Below are 18,874 nucleotides of genomic sequence, written 5' to 3'. Positions count from 1 at the left end.
TAAGTGGTCACGCCTGCCCATAGACATTCATAATATAAGAAATATTAATCATTCCTTACATAACCAATGTTCCACCAAACTTGGGAACTAAGATGTTATGTCCCTTGTGCCTGTAGTTAAACTCGCTCACTCTTCAAACCGGAACACAACAATACTGATTATGGCTGTTTCGCCTACCCAGGCACAACCCCGTGTCTGCGCTTATCTCCTGCAGAAACTATGCGAGTGAGTATATAAAGTTATGTTTGAGGGCATTTGGACTGCACAGTAAGCCCCGAGTCCCGCTACAAGTCCTATCACTAGTCGTTGACGATGAGAATATCTGTTTAGGTCTAAAATATCAGATTTAGGGAAAGAAAATGGCGTCCATGCAAGAGATTAGATGAAAACACAATTCTAAGAGGTTCACTTTTATATAAATACTGTTCAAAAATTATATAATATAATTATTTTATATAATAATAATAATTAACAGCATCCATTCTCTTGCTCCAGGGCCTCAAAACCTCTAAATACTTGGCTCTAATAAATATATAACATTATATTATATTGCAGTACAATACACAGACCCCCCCCAAGGAAAAGTTTATGAGCCTATTTCAAAACAGCTTGGCTCTGCACACTGTATTAACGCGGACCAGTTTAAATACATTAAGGATTGAAAGTTATATTTACGAAATTATTATAAATTATATTAATAAATTTAAATCAATGAAAAATAACAAAATATAAACTAGTACAAATAAGTACATACTGAGTTTCTTGCCGTATCTTCTCAGTAGAATCTACATTCCGGTACAGTGGTAACTTAACATTGCATTCAATATTGTAACACCAAGGTTCAATTTTGCTTTTTTGACCAATTTCGATAATAGTTTAAGATATTTTTGTAATGCCTGTTTGAAAAAAAAACTACTTATCCAATATACATAAAACTTATACTAGGAGATACAGCGCGTTTCGGAGAAGTAGCTGCGTTTCGCATTTTCGCTTTAAGTTTTGACTTTTATTTCTTTGTGATAGCGTCCACTGACACCACGCACTCATCAGTATTTTTATGTTCCGGTTTGAAGGTTGAGCGAGCCAGTGTAACTACAGGCACAAGGGACATAACATCTTAGTTCCCAAGGTTGGTGGCGCATTGGCGAAGTAGGGAATGGTTAATATTTTTCTTAGAGCCAATGTCTATGGGCGGTCGTGACCACTTACCATCAGGTGGCCCATTTGCTCGTCCGCCTACCTCCTACCTATATCATAAAAATATATATAAATATTAATTTGATAAGCGTTAATTTTATGTTACTATTAAGGATATTTAGATTCAATAATCAATATTTTTGATGTTAGGACTACGCTAGCCTAATTCAAATATATATAATATTTTACACAAAAGAGTATTAACTACGTATTAATTAAAATAAATTAAATACTAAAATCCTGTTAAACAAAACACATCGGAATTATTCCTTAAACTTTTTTTTTATTTCTTAGCGCAAACCTCTGTTGTCAAGCAAATCAGCTGACTGCGAGACCATATGATTTCAAAAATAGAACCTTTCTTACTTTTACCATTTTGCATTGCATCAGCTGATCGAAAAAAAAAATATAACAAAAACTCTTTGCATAACCGAACTCTTTATTTCAAGTTCATTGTATAAAGAACACAAATTTCGTTCAATAGAAAATAAACTTTACTACCTTAGAACAAAGCGCATTTTCGTATAAAAATTCAACGTCCATTTCGTACTTGCCTTTTATGTCGCGAAAAACACGTGCGCTCGTGAAAAAAAATAAAAGAATAACAGGTAGACGCTACAGCTGATCGTCAGCTGTTTGAAAACACATACCAGAATAATTTACCACTACGTACGCAATTATAAACAGGAGAAATTGACATTTAACTGAATATTAATAAGAGCTGTTTTTGTGTACGGTCGAAATGTCATACAACCTAATGGCATCGAGTGATTATCGAACAATTCGAAATTGAAATTTCGAAATTAGTTACAAATGGTTTATTATTTTATTCTATGTACGTATTTTGTATTAGACAAAAATATACTTAAGCTAGTATTTATTAAAGTCGATTTTTCATTTCAGTAAATATATTATGGATCTTTTTTGAAAGTAGAAAATTATCAGTCCAAAATTTAAATTTTCGTTCCATTTTTAAAAGTTTGAGGAATACCGATTTAAAATTCAAAGGAATAAGTTATATTTTTATTTGAAGGATTTTATTTTAATTTTTTTTTCTAAGACTTGATTTATAGTTAAAGATTCATGGGAACTGCAAGGAGGTTTCATCTTCTTTGTAAGAAATTAGACAAGTTTTTTTTTTAAACTGGGCACTATTCAGCTATTCAAAGATATATTTTTTTAAACGAAAAGGAGATAGAGAAGAAGATTTTGAGATAATTTGTACACATTCCAATTACTGAAATTCATTAGAATAATTGACGTTGATTTCATATTCTCCGACGAACACATAAATTAAAACAAACATTCAATCAACCTCCCGTTTCGTTAAGCGTAAACTGAAATGTAATCTACATTGGTGAATTATAAAAAAAAAAAAAAACAAAAAACGATGTTCAGTGTAATTAACATGTAAATTCCTAGACAAGGCGTGGATAGCCAATTCCGATACCATGAGGAATATCATAAAGTCCTCCAGTCTGATATCCATAAAACTAAAACTCATTTAATTGCAAAAATCAATATGCCTAGCCAGGAATCGAACCCTTATTGATTTCGGAATTCGATTGTGTCACTAATAACGATCTTATTCTTGGATCTAATAACAGACTTAAGAAAAATGTTGAATTTGAATATGGATTTTTTTATATTGTTTTTATGTCGTATTGTTAGATGGACAGCCAAACGGTCCTGATGGTAAGACACCGCCGCCTATAGACATGGCCACAGTAGGAATTATTATTAATTCCTCAGATCACAAACGCACCACTAACCTTGGGAACTAAGACGTTATATCCCTTGCGCCTTCGAACTGGCTCACTCATCCTTCAAACCGGAACACACCGAGCACGAGATGAATTATAAACACAAATTATGCACGTGAAAATTCAGTGGTGCTTGCCTGGGTTTGAACCCGAAATCATCGGTTAAGATGCACGCGTTCTAACCACTGGGCCATCGGATAAAATAAGGGTCTATATACAACTCTTAGATGGAATAACAAACATAGAAAGAAAAATCTTGTTCCCAGCTATGCAAGTTGAAATTCTCTACTATAACATGCATGTATTATACATATAAACCTTCCTCTTGAATCGCTTTGTTTATCGATAAAAACCGCATTGAAATCCGTTGAGTAGTTTAAAAGATCTAAGCGTACAGACGGATAGCTACTTTGTTTTATACTATACAGATTCATCTCGTGCTCGGATGTAAAGGAAAACAATGTAAGAAATCTGAAAGATGACAAGCTCCAGATCTCCCCTCGAAAAGAGGGGAGGCCCACTCAAAGTGTTGTTCAATAACGGGTACAACAATACGTACTGTTTAAAAGGGTTTGTTGATTAGAATAGTGCTGTCTTCTTCGTTCTAATGTTAAATCTCTGATGTTAGAAAGAGAGTCTGCGTTTAAAGTTGAAAATACAAAATAAAAGCCCGCTGAGTTTCTGTGTCCGATTCACGTCAGACCAGGATATTTTTATGGCCGGATTAAGAGGTTGGGAGGCCCTGGGATAAAGGACCCCATATTATTTTCCAAATAAATTGAATTATTAAATGGTTCTCTTAATTCTTTATAAAAGAAAAATTTAACATATATATGTGTATACAGTAAGGTATTTGAAGTACTTTTATTTAACTACATATACATAATATGTACTATATACATTACATTTTTTTTTACATTAACAGCCTGTAATACACATACTACACATACTATACATGCATTCTAATCAAACAAATTAAATCAGGTTCCATTCAATCAGAGATAAGGATTTGTGAGAGACCGCATATTTCGAATTTAAGGAATAAATATAAACTTCATATTGATAATGTAAGAACTAATTATGGTAAAAAGACAATTCTGTTTGAGGGAGTACAGCTGTTCAACAAACTACCAGATGAAATAAAACTATGTGATAGTATGGAGATGTTTAAAGTCAAACTAAAAAATCATTTAATATCCTCGCTATAGTAAATAAAGCCTTTTATATCCAACGGCCCAGATGTTAAAACTGTTTTGCAAATGTATAGAAATGTTCATTGTATCTCATTTTAAGTGAATGGTAAATTCTTATGAGAAATAAAGTTCTTTATACCTTTTTTAAATTTCCCACTGCTGGGCTAAGGCCCCCTCTCCCTTTGAGGAGAAGGTTTGGAGCATATTCCACCACGCTGCTCCAATGCATAGGTTACTACATACAGTCATCGGAAATTGAATGTTTTTTGTTTTAGAAATTTCTATGAAGGGGGTAACGTAAATCCAACCCTAATATTGATCGAAATATACTATACGCTTTCATTTATACCCACTTTATTCTCGATTTTTTCATGGTTACGAGGTAGAAGTCTTATAATAACTGAAACTTAGTTAACCTATAATTAAACTTTTATATGTGCATTAGAATTACTGCTCTACATATACAGGCAAAGGGGCAAAAGGGCCACCTGATCGATTCCATCGATCAGTAAAAAAATTAACCATTCCTTATATTGCCAATACTCCAGCAACCACTGAGATGTCATGTCCCTTAAGCCTGCAGTTACACTAGCTCACTCACCCTTAAAACCAGAACACAATCATATTATATAAAGGAAAGAATATGTTCTTGTTACGTACATGTAAAAATTCTAACATACATTTTAAAGAATTAGTTATATTTAATTCAAAAATTAGTGAACTTCAAATTAATTTACATCATATTATTAAGCTTTAACTGTTTTACTTGCTTTTCATACTTTCTGTTTTTGATTTTATTTTTAATGTAAGTTGTCATTTATTTGTGTTAATTTTAAGCGGAAACTTGATTGATTTATGTTTTTCTTATATTTTACTCTTAAGTATAATTATTATTGTTTGTTTCCCAAATAAAGAAATAAAATAAAATATATTGCTTATATAGTAGAGAATACACGATTAATGGGTGATACCTACCAAGACATGCCTGCATAAAACCTTACCTGGTGGTAATGTCTGTCTGTCTGTGTCATCTGATCTATGTCTTACTTGGTAGTAAGACATAGATCAGATGACACATATGACAACAAAGACACAGATCAACATTAATACTTAATACATTGCCAGCACTCCCATTTGCTATTCAATAACTGTGTTCAAATAATTGCACCAACCAAGTAAGCCCTTAGCAATGTAGTGAAATTGTTCTGATACCAAATGCACAGTACGGAGCTCTTGTGTTGAAATAATAAAAGAACATGTACACGTCATAACGGATGGTTATTTTTTTTTTAATTAAATTTTTTTTTTTATGACATAACTAACAAAAACCTTTAAAAAAAAACAAAGATCTAGCATATTGAAAAACTTAATAGATCAAATTGGTCAATAAATACTCTTTACTAATATTATAAATGAGTAAAGTAATTCTGTCTGTCTGTCTGTCTTTCACGGCTAACCTAACACCTACAATATTATTTCTATTTTAAATATTTATTAAATCCTGAATTAAAAGGAAAAAAAATCTTCATATGCAAAAAGTATTTACTACCAAAACATACTAAAGTATAGATTATTTTTTTAATCTGTATTCAAAATGAATTTCGTAGTTTGTTTGTATTATGTGAATAATTGAAGCTTATAATGTCAACACCATAAGGGGAAAGGGGAACAAAGAGAACAACAAAAGAAATAGAAACTTGATTTGACTAATTTATCACAAATATTGTGAAGAGTCCAATCCAATTAGACAAACAATGTCTAATTGGGTTAATTTGAGATAAAAATTATATATATTTAATTGAATAGATAATTGATAAGCTTTAATTCACTTAAATATCCATTTTATTATAACTAGTGTAGTTAACAGAGGCCTTAGATATAGAGGTACTTAACGATAGCATAATATTGGCTAAGTAAGAGATCTCTAGTATTTATTGTGGAAAATTGTGGCATCAATTCATTCATTTTTATCTATAGATATAAAAAATAAATAAATTAAGGCTATTAAAACACATTAAAATATTTTATTATCAAAAGTAAATCACATATAATACTCAAATAATAGAAACTCTTGTTAACTGATAATCTTAGACATAAAGTCTATATATATTTTTTTTAATATATTGTATTGTAGGTTTCTTAATTTTTTATTTATTATATAGACTTAAGGCCTCTGTATTAACTATTTATTTTTTAATTTTATTTTACAATTGATTCTTTTTATAAATAAATTTATCTTTTTAATCAACTACTTGGATGTTATGTCAATGTAATATTTAACTTCGTAACTAAGATTAATTTAATCGAACCTTGGACCTAATGACCACAATCTGATCCCTCTGTTATTATTTATATTACATAAAGATAACATTGTGAAGTAAATTAAAACAAACAAAAATCATATAAATTTAAATCAATTCGAAATGTTTAAACTCTTGTTTGATAACAATATCATAACACAAACATCAAGTTAATTTTCGTAACTGTTTATTTAGGAAATATAGGTTATGTTAACAGGAACTTTTTGTATCTTGTTAGAATCTTGTTAGATACTCAAAATTTGTATTTACGAAACAATTATAACCACTTACCCGGCATAGCGCTCCCAGTTTGACCCATTTTTTCTCGAAATTCTTGCACTTTTCAAACACTTGAATCACCATAAATTATTTGTATAAACACGTTACGTCCTGTATACGAGTCGGCGTCCGTTCATTACACAATAAATTGAACTATGATCCCTATTAATGTACGTAAAATTTATTGTTTAATTAACGTAATAGATTATAAATTACATTGTCTAAACATTATTAATATAAAACTTATATTTCTTATAAGAATCTGGTAACTTAAGTACTAAGTTTTGTAAACTACGAAGGAACAATTAATTCGTTATAAAAATGATTGCACGTTATTTTATTACATGATTGCAAATATTTTTAATGTTTTTCAACATTCACACAAGAACCTGCAAAATATTCTTCAAATTGACGTATGACATTATATTAATGAAATAATAGATAATAAAATGTACGTTCGGATATTTTGCAAGCATACTACCATCATAAGATAAAAAATAAAAAAATAGTGTTTTAATAATTGAAATGTGATTAAAACCATTTAACAGCACACATTGATTTAAAAAAACACACAAAATATTATTCGTTTTCAGTTTTTAAAGCTTAGTAATTTCACCGGTTTTTATAATTTATTGTAATGGTAACATTAACATAGCTGTCAAGAAGTATTAAATTAGTTATGCTTTTAAACGTTATTTTGATTTTAAAAAGTTTGTTTAATTCGTACTAAAATATTTACTGTATAAATGAGAAATAATAAAATACAATTTAAGCATAATGGCAAACAGAATAGTTAATAAAAAAGAAGCTCTACTTGTACGTAAAGAGGAGCTGTTACGTGAGTTACAATATTATGAAAAAAGAATTGATGAAGCTCGAAACACGAAACAAAACTCCAGTCATAATGAAAACGACAGGTAAATATTGGGATTTTGTGTGTTTGTAGTATTCTATTTTATTGGTGTTACAGTAATTGCGGTAAATTTAGTTTAAAGTTATAGTTATTACAGAAGTTAGAATATTTTTCTTACTTGTATACTTGACTTAGCAAACTGAACAACCGAAAAAAAGTCTTTTTAGGAACAATCCAAAAACAAATATGAACTATTTATTGGTACGTTCATCACAAAGGCTACAAAGATCTAAACTTTTTAAATTACCAAAATACTAATGGAAGTCAATTAAAACACCACCTAATCATCATGAAGGGGTACTATCTGATATATATTATAGGCCTTTGTATTAATCCTGTATCCATAGATACATACTTAGATTCTTCAATAAAATTAACTATAAAAGTAAATTAAAAAACTCAAAACTGCTTTAGTGTGGGTAAGTAGGATACATACACACATCACTTCTTCTCGTCTTCCTTCACCTTTAACCAAAACTGGATTATCCTTTCGGCAGAGTAGGCAACTGCCTAGGGGCCAAGTCTAGGAGGCCCTATGTAGACTCAAATTTATATTAATTAAAGGATCACATAAAAACTCAGCACCACATGCTCAGATAAGCACCTGTGATCTCTAGTTAAAAACCATTATATTTAACAATTACTTTGTTATTAATTTCATAGCTCAGATTCGGAACAAGAGATTTCTATTGAAATATCTCCATCAATAGCCGAGCTCAAATTGCAACAAAGCATGTTGAAGACATGTCTCCATGCTACTCAGGAACTCACTAGTGTTCAGGTCCTGCAGTCAGAAGTCAATATCTTGGTTGAGGATCCAGTTTACGAAGGGTATGTTTCGTTTAAAATATCTTTGTACAACTATATTAGTTTGGGAACAGTATTGGTTGTAGAATATGATGTCTGGGGTTTACTGTGAAGAAATATTTTAGGTACAGCTTGGAGATAGTCATTTTTTATGGTCTAAGTACATTAACAGCCTGTAAATTTCCCACTGCTGGGCTAAGGCCTTCTCTCCCTTTGAGGAGAAGGTTTGGAGCATATTCCACCACTGTGCTCCAATGCGGGTTACCGGAATACAAATGTGGCAGAATTTTGTTGAAATTAGACACATGCAGGTTTCCTCGCGATGTTTTCTTTCAGCGCCGAGCACGAGATGAATTATAAACACATATTAAGCACATGACAATTCAGTGGTGCTTGCCTGGGTTTGAACCCGAAATCATCGGTTAAGATGCACGCATTCTAACCACTGGGCCGTCTCGGCCCAGTGTGATTGAATCACTGAAAATAGACAACTTCACACCTTAACTTATTTTTAAATGCTTAATATATCATAAATATAAGTTATGAATGTTTAAACTTGTGAGTGTTATGTAACTGGTGATAAAACGAGTATATAATAACATTTATAATAATATGTTATCGTTTTATATGTTTTAGTGAAACTCAAATAACGGACGAGGGTACTTGGAAGGAAATAATTGTGGAATGCCGAGTCGATCTTGTACCATTCTCGATGAGTTATTACATGCATAAGCCTGTGAGTATATATCTATACATCTGCACTGATATTATAAATGCGAAAGTAACTCCGTCTGTTACCTGTTCAACCTTAAACCGCTGAACAGATTTAGAAGTTAGAATTTTTTTATTTAATCCGCGAGGGGGTTAACGGTGTTTATGTTTTGTGTGCTATAGGTAAAGTTTTATAAATTAAAGCCGTGGGTTCAGCTAGTTTTAATATAAATATTATGAACCATGAAAGTGATAAAGACTGGTTCTAACAAAACTTAATCAATAATTGCTGATTGAAGCGCAGGCAAACATCTCTCTTTGAGGAGATGGGTTGGAGCTAATTCCAAAACATTGTTTCAATATTTGGTGGATACAAATGTAACCAAATTTCATTGAAATAAGACATGCAGGTTTCCTCACGATGTTTTCCTTCACCGATGACTAGATGAATTATAAATTCAGTGGTGCCTGCCTGAGTTTGAATCCATAATCATCGGTTAAAATGCACGCGTTCTAACCTTTAGGCCATCTTGTCTCTTCTCTTTTGTGACGGTGAAGAAAAAACTCAAATGGAAATATTCGAATGAAATATCCGTCACATTTGTATCCACCAACTCGTGATGAAGTGTGGTGGATTGAGCTCCAAGCCTCCTTAAACAGAGAGGGGAAGTAAACCTGAGTTTTTCTGTAACAGTCATTGATAACACCAGCGATGTTTGGTTCGTAACCGGTACCGAGACTATCGGATATCCGAAATTGTAATATTATTTATAAACAGTGTTATACTTAAAGATAGAAGCTAAAATTGTTTTTTTAAGGCTGTTAGTTTTATTTCGTGATTATACTTAATAACAAATAATAGCTTATAAACAAGATAAACTGTTACGTAATTTTCTCTGTTAATTTCTAAATAACCTAATATACGTAAATGAAACTATCCGAAACAATCGGATAATACGATATATGTATGTTATTTCGTATCCATAACCGTATCTGAAACATGTATGGGTTGTTATGGAGCTCTGTAACAGTAACCGAAATTCGGATATCCAAAATAAAAATGTATCCGTAACCGAAACCGATTGAAAAATAATAATTTATTACAATTTTATTTTTTCATATTATACTTAAAGAGAACATCTAATTGTATTCTAAAGATATTTTATTTGTGATTATACATAATGTTTAATAATGCCTACAAATTAATATATTGTGTATTTTTCTTTCATAATATTTAAATAATGTAATATCCGTAACCGAAACAAACGGATAATCCGAAATAATTACGTCCGTATTAAATCTGTATGCATATATGTGAAATTATATATTCAAAACATCCCTGACATACCATTGTTTTATCATTTATAGTGTAATCATATTTGTTAGGAATATATCATACTAGTTGTGGCTTGCGACTTGACTCGGGAACGTCGTCAGGTGATTGATTGGTCTCAGGAGTTCAAACTTGATTCATCCCAAATTTCGGTTTAACTTCTTTACGTGATTTTCGGGGCGCGGGAGTACACACCTCTAACTACCCGGTTATTCAATAATAACTTTTTTATCGGTCCAACTTGGGCTTTGATCTCAAGACCTCGCGATCTGCGGCCACTAGACCAACGAGGCAATTGATACTAAGGATCGGTCGAAAGGATATTGTTTCAATAATCGCCTGTATTATAAAATTAAGTCCGTATTAATAGTTATCACTTATAAATTATCTTGTTTTTGAGCTTCCTTACCTTAAATTAAATCTTAAACAAATATACATACATTTTCACTTTGAATCTTATAACACTGTTAAATATAGTAAATAGTACTATTTTTAAGTAATTGTTTTGAAAAAACACGTCTCAACCGCGATTGTAAAAATTTGAATGCATGTCGCAACACGATCGGGGTGACTCTGGGGTAACAATGCACCCCCACTCGCATCACGCACAGTGAGACAAGTTGCAACCTGTTTGTAGCTTAGAGTTGCATCTATAGTTCAGTTGCAACTATAAGACAAAATGCCACCGACGCGCACGTTATGTACCCTCGTGAATATCATTGATTAATCGAGCTCTCGACCAATGATATCGCGTCAATTTGCTGTCGAATGTTGTTTATTTGGCTTTTCTCCTCTCGTGATGGTTTTGTTTATAAATTTTCAATAAAACAATGACATCGCCGGATCGTTTCATTCCCAATGTGTTATCATCAATGAATTCACTGTTAATAATAAAGCTGATGGTAAGTAGTCACCAATGTTCGTAGACATCGGCGTCGTAAGAATTATTAACAACGAATTATCGCCCGCGGCGTTGCTCGCGTTATAGGGGTTGGTTGTCAGGCATAAGACAGGTCAAATTAGTCTATTTCTTTACTTGGAAGTTCAAGGTTGCTTCATACCAAATGTCATCAGATTCGGTTCAGTGATTTGGTTGTGAAAGCAACAGACAGACAGAATTACTGTCGCATTCACAATATTAGTATGGGTTAGTTAAAACACCAATATGCAATTAAGATGTTATTTAACTTTGCCGTTTTATAAATTCAAATCATTTGTAAGAAATACATCGCTAAAGAAGGCATATTATTCGATACAAGATTATATAGATGATAAAAAAGCTTGGAGATAATGCTTGTCGACTTCCAGGCATGAGACATAACATACATACATAATTGTATTTAACTAACATGACTTTGTATTTTTAAATGTTGAAAAAGAGTATCTACTGAGTTTCTTGTTGCCGGTTCTTCTCGATAGAATCTACATTCCGAAACGGTGGTAGCTTCACTTTATATAGTTAGTTAAATGACGATTCAAAAGTGCTTGTAAAAGCCTACTTGATAAAGTATATTTTTATTTTATCCCTTGTGCCTGTAGTTACACTAGTTCACTCAAACCTGAATAGAGTATTTGTTTTTGCTGAAATGTCTGATGACAGGATTGCACTTACCACCAAATAAATTTAGCAACGCATTTTGAACGCTTTTAATCACAATTAGCCTCTTCACTTACGTTAATTCTATATAAGCTATTAATGTTATAATTTTTCAACTGTATAACTATTGATAACTTGAAATTCTAATTATATGTATGATATTTCAGAACCGTCTCTTCGCGCCGGTTTCGTACAGAAACTTAAACGTGTCCCCCGTGAAGGTTGCACACAAGCGGGAGCTGGCCAAGTCTGTGTTATCAGCTGTGACGACGCCGAGTGATGCTGTCGAGGTAATGTACTGTTAATTAGGGATTAACCTAATTAACCGATAAGGACATTGTTTATTATAATTTGGTTTTTCGTATTGTTTTATATACTTATAAAGATTACTTATAATTTACTTGGTGGTAGGCCTTTGTGCAAGCCGGTCTGATTAGGTACCGCCATATATTCCACCGCCAAAAAGCAGTACTCACTATTACTGTGTTCCGGTTTGAATGGTGAGTGACCTTGTACAGGCATAGGGGACATAACATCTTAGTTCCCAAGGTTGGTGGCGTATTGGCGACGTAAGAAATGATTAATATTTCTTACAGCGCCATTGTCTATGGGCGGTGGTGACCACTAACCATCAGGCGGCCCATATCCGCCTACCTATATCATAAGAAATCATTATAAAGATTAGCTAATTGATTTATAAAGCTTTTGCTTTCTCTGTGATTAAACCTAACACCAAATAATAGCTAACAAATTAAGTCAAACCAAGTAATTTGTTCATTTTTTAATTTCTAGTTAATCTAATATTAGTAAATGAAACTATCCGAAGCAATCGGATAATTAGACATGATTTCGTCTCGTTGGAAGTGTGTCACAATTAATTATATAATGCATTTATCTTCTGAAATCTTCAAAGCGGAAAGTTAATGTTATAAAAATCCTATTGGGAGCTAGCGAGAGCAAACTGAGCCGAGATGGCCCAGTTGTTAGAACGCGTGATTGATGATTACGGCTTCAAACCCAGGCAGGCACCACTGAATTTTCATGTGCTTAATTTGTGTTTATAATTCATCTCGTGCTCGGTGAAGGAAAACATCGTGAGGAAACCTGCATGTGTATCCACCAGCCCGCATTGGGGAAGTGTGGTGAAATAAATTCCTAACCATCTACTCAAGGGAAGAGGTCTTAGCCAAGCAGTGGGGAATTTATAGCCTGTTACTGTTGAGAGCAAACTGTGATTATAACGAAATGGTGGTCAATAACAGCTACCACATGTGTTAATCTCAACTTCCTCATGATTTGTCTAACCGTGCCAGGTGTTCCGCAACTATGCGCGCGCGCATCGCTCGCGACGCTGTTCGTTGGCGCGACTCGCAGAGACGTACGGTGACTCACTCTACATGGAGCCGATGGTAAACTCATTTCAAATGTTATTGTTTCTTTTATGAGTCCCTGAGTGATAGATTCATGTTGGATACAGTTCTGTTAAATGTTCATTGAAAAATGCTCGTAAAAGCCTATTCGAATAAGGTATGTATTGATTTTATATGACTTTTACGATGTTTTGATTAATATTTCGGCAAGAAGGCACATCAAACTCGAAATCGTAGAGATACATGAATGATATGTCACGATGTGTGTGTGTAGGTAAGAAAGAGATAGAAAATATATGTTTTGAAACGATTCTCACCAGTTTCGTATGTCGGATTCCGATAATCAGTAGGAACTGTAGAGGTCAAAGTCAAAGTCAAAAATCTTTATTCAATATAGAAGTGTTTACACTTGCTTATTGATTGTCAAAAATCTACCACCGGTTCGGAATTTAGCACCTCGGACCTGAGAAGAACCGGCGAAGAAACTCAGTGGGATATTTTTTTTTTTTCCATTTTGCATGTACAGTAATAATTATATTTTAGTTATTTGAAACAGCCTGGAGGCGATCATTTCATTCCCAAGGTGTGCAGTCGACTAAAAAGTCATTAGTGTTGTAATATCCTTTAGCACACAAACGCTCTTTAACGATTCTTTTGAATTTTATAATTGAATAATTTTTAACGTTTTCTGGGATCCTGTTGTAAAAACGTATACATTGCCCCAAAAAAGAGTTACTAACCCTGTGTAATCGGGTACTTGGAGTAACAAGTTTATTCTTGTTCCTAGTGTTAATAGAATGTACGTCACAATTTCTGGGAAAATCATTTATGTTTTTGCGTACATACATAACATTATCAAAAACAAACTGAGAAGCGACAGTCATTATTTTAATTTCTTTAAATTTACCTCTTAACGAATCTTTTGGGCCCAGGTTATAAATTGCACGAATTAGGAAGCCATAAACTAAGAATTGAACTGTTAAGGTGAGCAGTATAATCTGATATGAATCTGAAATAAGGTTGCAGCGATTTGAACAAAACGTAACATCCTGTTTGGGGCCTTCCAAGTAGAGCATAGAAACAAGTGTACAGTCTATTCGAAGATGGAAGTTTAGATTTACATTATACGCTATTTGCTCGACTATATTGTGCACTACTAATAGTTCTTGATTAATATATCTTTATTTGTAATACATAACTATTCCATTGAACTACTTATATCCAATTTAATTTTACTTTCAAAGTTTCGGTAACAGTTTCGTTGACGTTCGAAACGCAAATATTTTCGCAGATTCATAAATAAAAGAAATAGTGTTACATGCCAGTATTAAATGTTATTCCATATAAAATAATATTAATTGAAAGTTGTACAAATTATTGATCAATTAGTTACAATAATAATTGTATATATTTATAATATGTAATAATAATCTGATATTATTAATGATATAATACAATGACATAACATCATATCGGGTCGTAGGGCTAGTCGCTAACAATACATTTAGAATTTCTAATGAACCAAGAGTGTTGATTTTTTAACTTGAAATTTTCGTCCTCGATTTCCTATGTTCGTTCGCCGTCATTTTGTTTTTTTACGACAACTCACTCGGCTGTGTACGTAATACGACGAGATACTTTTATTTTTGCTACATTTGCGTTCTACCATTTAGGTACTATACACATAGAGTTCTCGGTTCATTTGCATTTCTCGGTCTGTTTTTTGTCTATAATAACTAGACTATAGTGAATATCACAGATTATTTACGTTCTCAACCAATGGTATCACGTCAATTCGCTGCCAAATGTTGTATATTTGGGTTTTATCCTCGTGGTTGGAATATACTTTACTCCATAGCACTTGAACCTTGAACAGAAAAAAAAAACAATTTAAAATTATATGATCTATAATAATACCAAAAAAATTTACATTTCCTTCTAATATTTATGTCTAGAAGAGGGCACACACGAATTTAGCTCAATTATTTATTCGATTCTGTTTATTCTAGGCCGACGGAGGTTACTTGCTGAAATGTGCGAACATTCTAGAAGTATCATGGACGTTACAGAACAAATGGTCTCCGATCGCGCATTTCCATCACCGACTGAAGTTTGACGTGGAATATATGGGTATGTTTATAAAATATATAAAGTCAATGATTCCCACAAATACACTGTGGAAACCAGAAGCGAAATGACTTAGGTTCCATCAAAAACCAGTATCTTATAGCCCCTTTGTAAATGAAAAAAAACTTACTTAGTGGTAGAGCTGTGTGTAGTTTTATTGTGTTCCGGTTTGAAGGATGAGAGAGCCAGTGTAACTACAGGCACAAGGGACGTAACATCTTAGTTGCCAAGGTTGGTAGCGCATTGGCGACGTAAGGAATGGTTAATATTTCTTACAGCGCCATTGTCTATGGCCGGTGGTAGCCTATTTGGTCGTCCGCCTACATGTAACATAAAAAATTCCAACAATAATTATTATAATTCTCTTACAGATGAATCGTACATAAAAATAATAACGCAAGCGCACAGACAGCTCTCAGATCCAGCGATAGACACAGACGAACGTACTCTCCTCATGGCGAAGATAATCAACACTTGCCTCGAAGCGGAGAAACCGACCCAAGAATTACACGAGAGCTTCGAAGCGGAGAGTCTCAGGGAGAGACGGCAGACGCTTGACGAGGAACCAGATGTTCCAGCTGTTAAGTCTAAAGACAGCGAAATAATGGCCCCACCGAAATATCCACCGAAGAAAATTAAACCTAAAGGCAAAGAGAATACGGTCCTTAATGCAAAAGATAAGAAACGACCCAGTGACAGTAATCATGAAGCGAGCGTTAAAAAACCTAAAATAGATACCGATAATAACGCTAAAGCTTCAACGTCGAAAAATAAACTCAATAAACAATCTAACAAAGTTAATTCCGAAGATACAAATGAACCAACGGCTAAGAAATCGAGTGATGTGCAAATAAATAAGTCTTCTGATGTTAAAAACGGTGACAAGTCATCAAACGACCAAAAAGCGAATCCTAAACTTGTAGATACAGATCCAAAAGCTTCGAACGAAGTTTTCAAATCTAAAAGTAATTCTACGAACGCTAAAAAAGATGCGAAAACTGTCGCCGATCCTAAAAAGTCTAACGTCAATGTTGCCAGTACAAAAAACAATAAAAACGATAATTCAGATCAAAGCAACGTTACTAAAACAAATAAAGTTGACACAGATAAAAATATGGAAACTGTTGATAGGACAGATCATATAGCTGATGTTAATAAGAAAACTGTAAATAAAATAAAAGCTGTCAAAGTTAAATCGAAAACACAAGACGATTTACAAGTTAAAAAAGCCAAACTAACAGAAAAAGAGATCACAGATTCAGGTGGAAAGACGAAAAACATGAAAAAGATACAAGATTCAAATACAAAGGATACTACTAAGACGAACAGTGAAGGAAAAAACTTGCAGTCGACAAATACAGAGAAAATGAACGAAAAAACTTTAGCAGAACGTTTTTCCAAGACCAAAACGAATGTTGAACGAACGAATAAAAATGTTATCGGAAAAACAAATAATAAAATAATATTAGAAAATAAGAAAAGCAAATCAACGAGCAATTTAAATAAGGCCGTTGTTAAAAAAGCAGTCGAGAATTCAAAGATACCGCAGAAGAGACCGTCTTCTGAAAATGTAAAGAAAAACCCCTTAAGAATTAGTCCGAGTAAGTTACATTTATATATTGGTATGGTTAAAACTACACAATTAAGTCGCTCGCGAAACCGCCAATCAAGTGTCGAGTCGCTCGAAATAGACAACTTCACGCCTCACGCCATCTTGTTTTACGATGTTTATTTTATTACAAATTTAAATTGTAAATGTTTAGATTTGTGAGTGAGTGTTACATTAATAATTATTTTATTGTTATTTAGATTATTATTATTATTTAATTGTAAATAACTATTTGCAGGTAATTTTTTTTTTAATTATTTCTCTTTTACAAATATGTCTCCAAAATTTTTCGTTATAAAATTAAGAGCGCTTAAACCAATTGCCGCTACTCAGTGTATGATATATGTAGATTGTTTATATAAGGGTTGAATTGTGCCGCCGGGACTCAGATAGTCTTTACATAGTAGAAGAGCACATAGTGCCAGAGTACTATTTAACCATTTGATAAATAAAATCATTGTAATGTTTTTCAGGAAAACCTCAATCGAATGTGGCGATTGGACAAGACAGTTCTAAATCGTCCGTGAAAAGTTTGCAGAAACCTGTTACAAATATACCGAGTAAGTATATTAATGTGTAATTTTCATTCGAACCGAGATGGCTTATTGGTTAGAACGTGTGTGTTTTATGATGGGTTCACATGTGGCAGAAATTCATTGAAATTAAATACAGTTCTCTTACTATGTTTTCCTTCACCGAGCACGAGATGAAATATAAACACTTTTTAAACTCATGAAAATTCAGCAGGGCTTGCCTGGTAGAACCCGCAATCATTGGTTAAGATGCACGCGTTCTAACCACTAGGATACGTCGGCTTAAATAGTCTCAATTTTAAATTAATGATGAAATAAATATATTAATAGTAATATTATTGTTTCAGGATTACTCAAGAAACCTATATCGAAACCGAAGACAGTTACATGAAAATATGTCAAATAATATCATTTTTTGTCCTTGTCTCTCGTGTAAATATATAAATCGAGTCAAAGAGAGACTGGTCTCCTGTAGAAGATATGAATACGACGGCATTTTTATGTTTGATTGAAAGTTTAATATGAAGTTACTTTGTTGCTTTGTCCTTTTCTCTCCAGTGATTCTATTATGTGTTTGAACGATACAGACTATATGTTAAAGGAGACGGGCTGTATTATTTAATTAAGTATTTTATAAATAATGTCGTGTTGCAGGCTGACTTGATTTGTTTGAATGTTTAATTTTAATGATTTTTTAAATAAATTGTATGTTATTGATATATTTGTTGTTTCATTATCATATGTTTTTTATGAGCACTTGGAAGATTCTATTGTAATATTTAGGTACTTATAAATGCATTCACTCATGAATATGGTATTTTTTTTTTATTATAAAACAAGTATAATATAATCTTATTCTTATAATCTTATTCAAACAAATTGAATAAGGTTTGTTATCGGTACTCTTAGTTGACGACATTTTAGACGCTCGTACGTCACTCAACTGATGCAAACCGATGTTAAGTTTATGTATATATAGAAAACATATACTCTTGCTCTGATTCGTTGACATAAAACAAAAAAAAAAAAACGAATTTAAAAGCTGTCGCTCGTATCAGTGCTCTACAAAGTTAAGTCCGAGTAATATATAAATTTTTATATACTAATATACATAATATATAGTTGTATGTGTTCACTTGTTC

At 32.7% G+C, this 18,874-nt stretch overlaps 3 protein-coding genes across 4 annotated transcripts in view; 1 reads left to right on the top strand and 2 right to left on the bottom strand.

The window, feature by feature from the left end:
* LOC113393649 (protein neuralized) overlaps positions 1-7,142 on the bottom strand; it is a 44,385-nt gene extending 37,243 nt beyond the window's left edge. Inside the window, exon 1 of the mRNA XM_026630647.2 lies at positions 6,745-7,142. Within this exon, the coding sequence (XP_026486432.2) occupies positions 6,745-6,772 (28 nt within the window). The 5' untranslated portion in view covers positions 6,773-7,142. The remainder of the gene's footprint in view (positions 1-6,744) is intronic.
* LOC113402091 (glycerol-3-phosphate acyltransferase 4) overlaps positions 1-18,874 on the bottom strand; it is a 199,939-nt gene that overhangs the window by 125,581 nt on the left and 55,484 nt on the right. The window lies entirely within an intron of this gene.
* Positions 7,419-18,354, top strand: LOC113398379 (probable protein phosphatase DDB_G0282105). Its single transcript, XM_064219916.1, has 9 exons — positions 7,419-7,649; positions 8,309-8,476; positions 9,089-9,188; positions 12,261-12,383; positions 13,407-13,502; positions 15,473-15,593; positions 15,962-17,191; positions 17,673-17,759; positions 18,080-18,354. The coding sequence occupies exons 1-9, from the start codon at positions 7,510-7,512 to the stop codon at positions 18,121-18,123; spliced, it is 2,109 nt and encodes a 702-aa protein (XP_064075986.1). The 5' UTR covers positions 7,419-7,509; the 3' UTR covers positions 18,124-18,354.

The sequence above is a fragment of the Vanessa tameamea genome, chromosome 29, assembly GCF_037043105.1.
Source record: "Vanessa tameamea isolate UH-Manoa-2023 chromosome 29, ilVanTame1 primary haplotype, whole genome shotgun sequence".
NCBI lineage: Eukaryota > Metazoa > Arthropoda > Insecta > Lepidoptera > Nymphalidae > Vanessa > Vanessa tameamea.
The sequence above is the reverse complement of the archived record's forward strand: the minus strand, read 5'-3'. Positions and strand labels throughout refer to the sequence as shown.

Excerpts from the sequence above, each read along its gene's own strand:
- LOC113398379 (XM_064219916.1), top strand. The coding sequence starts at position 7,510 with ATGGCAAACAGAATAGTTAATAAAAAAGAAGCTCTACTTGTACGTAAA. Across the intron at positions 9,189-12,260 it reads GTTATTACATGCATAAGCCT|AACCGTCTCTTCGCGCCGGT; the intron begins GTGAGTATATAT and ends ATGATATTTCAG. Across the intron at positions 13,503-15,472 it reads CACTCTACATGGAGCCGATG|GCCGACGGAGGTTACTTGCT; the intron begins GTAAACTCATTT and ends TGTTTATTCTAG.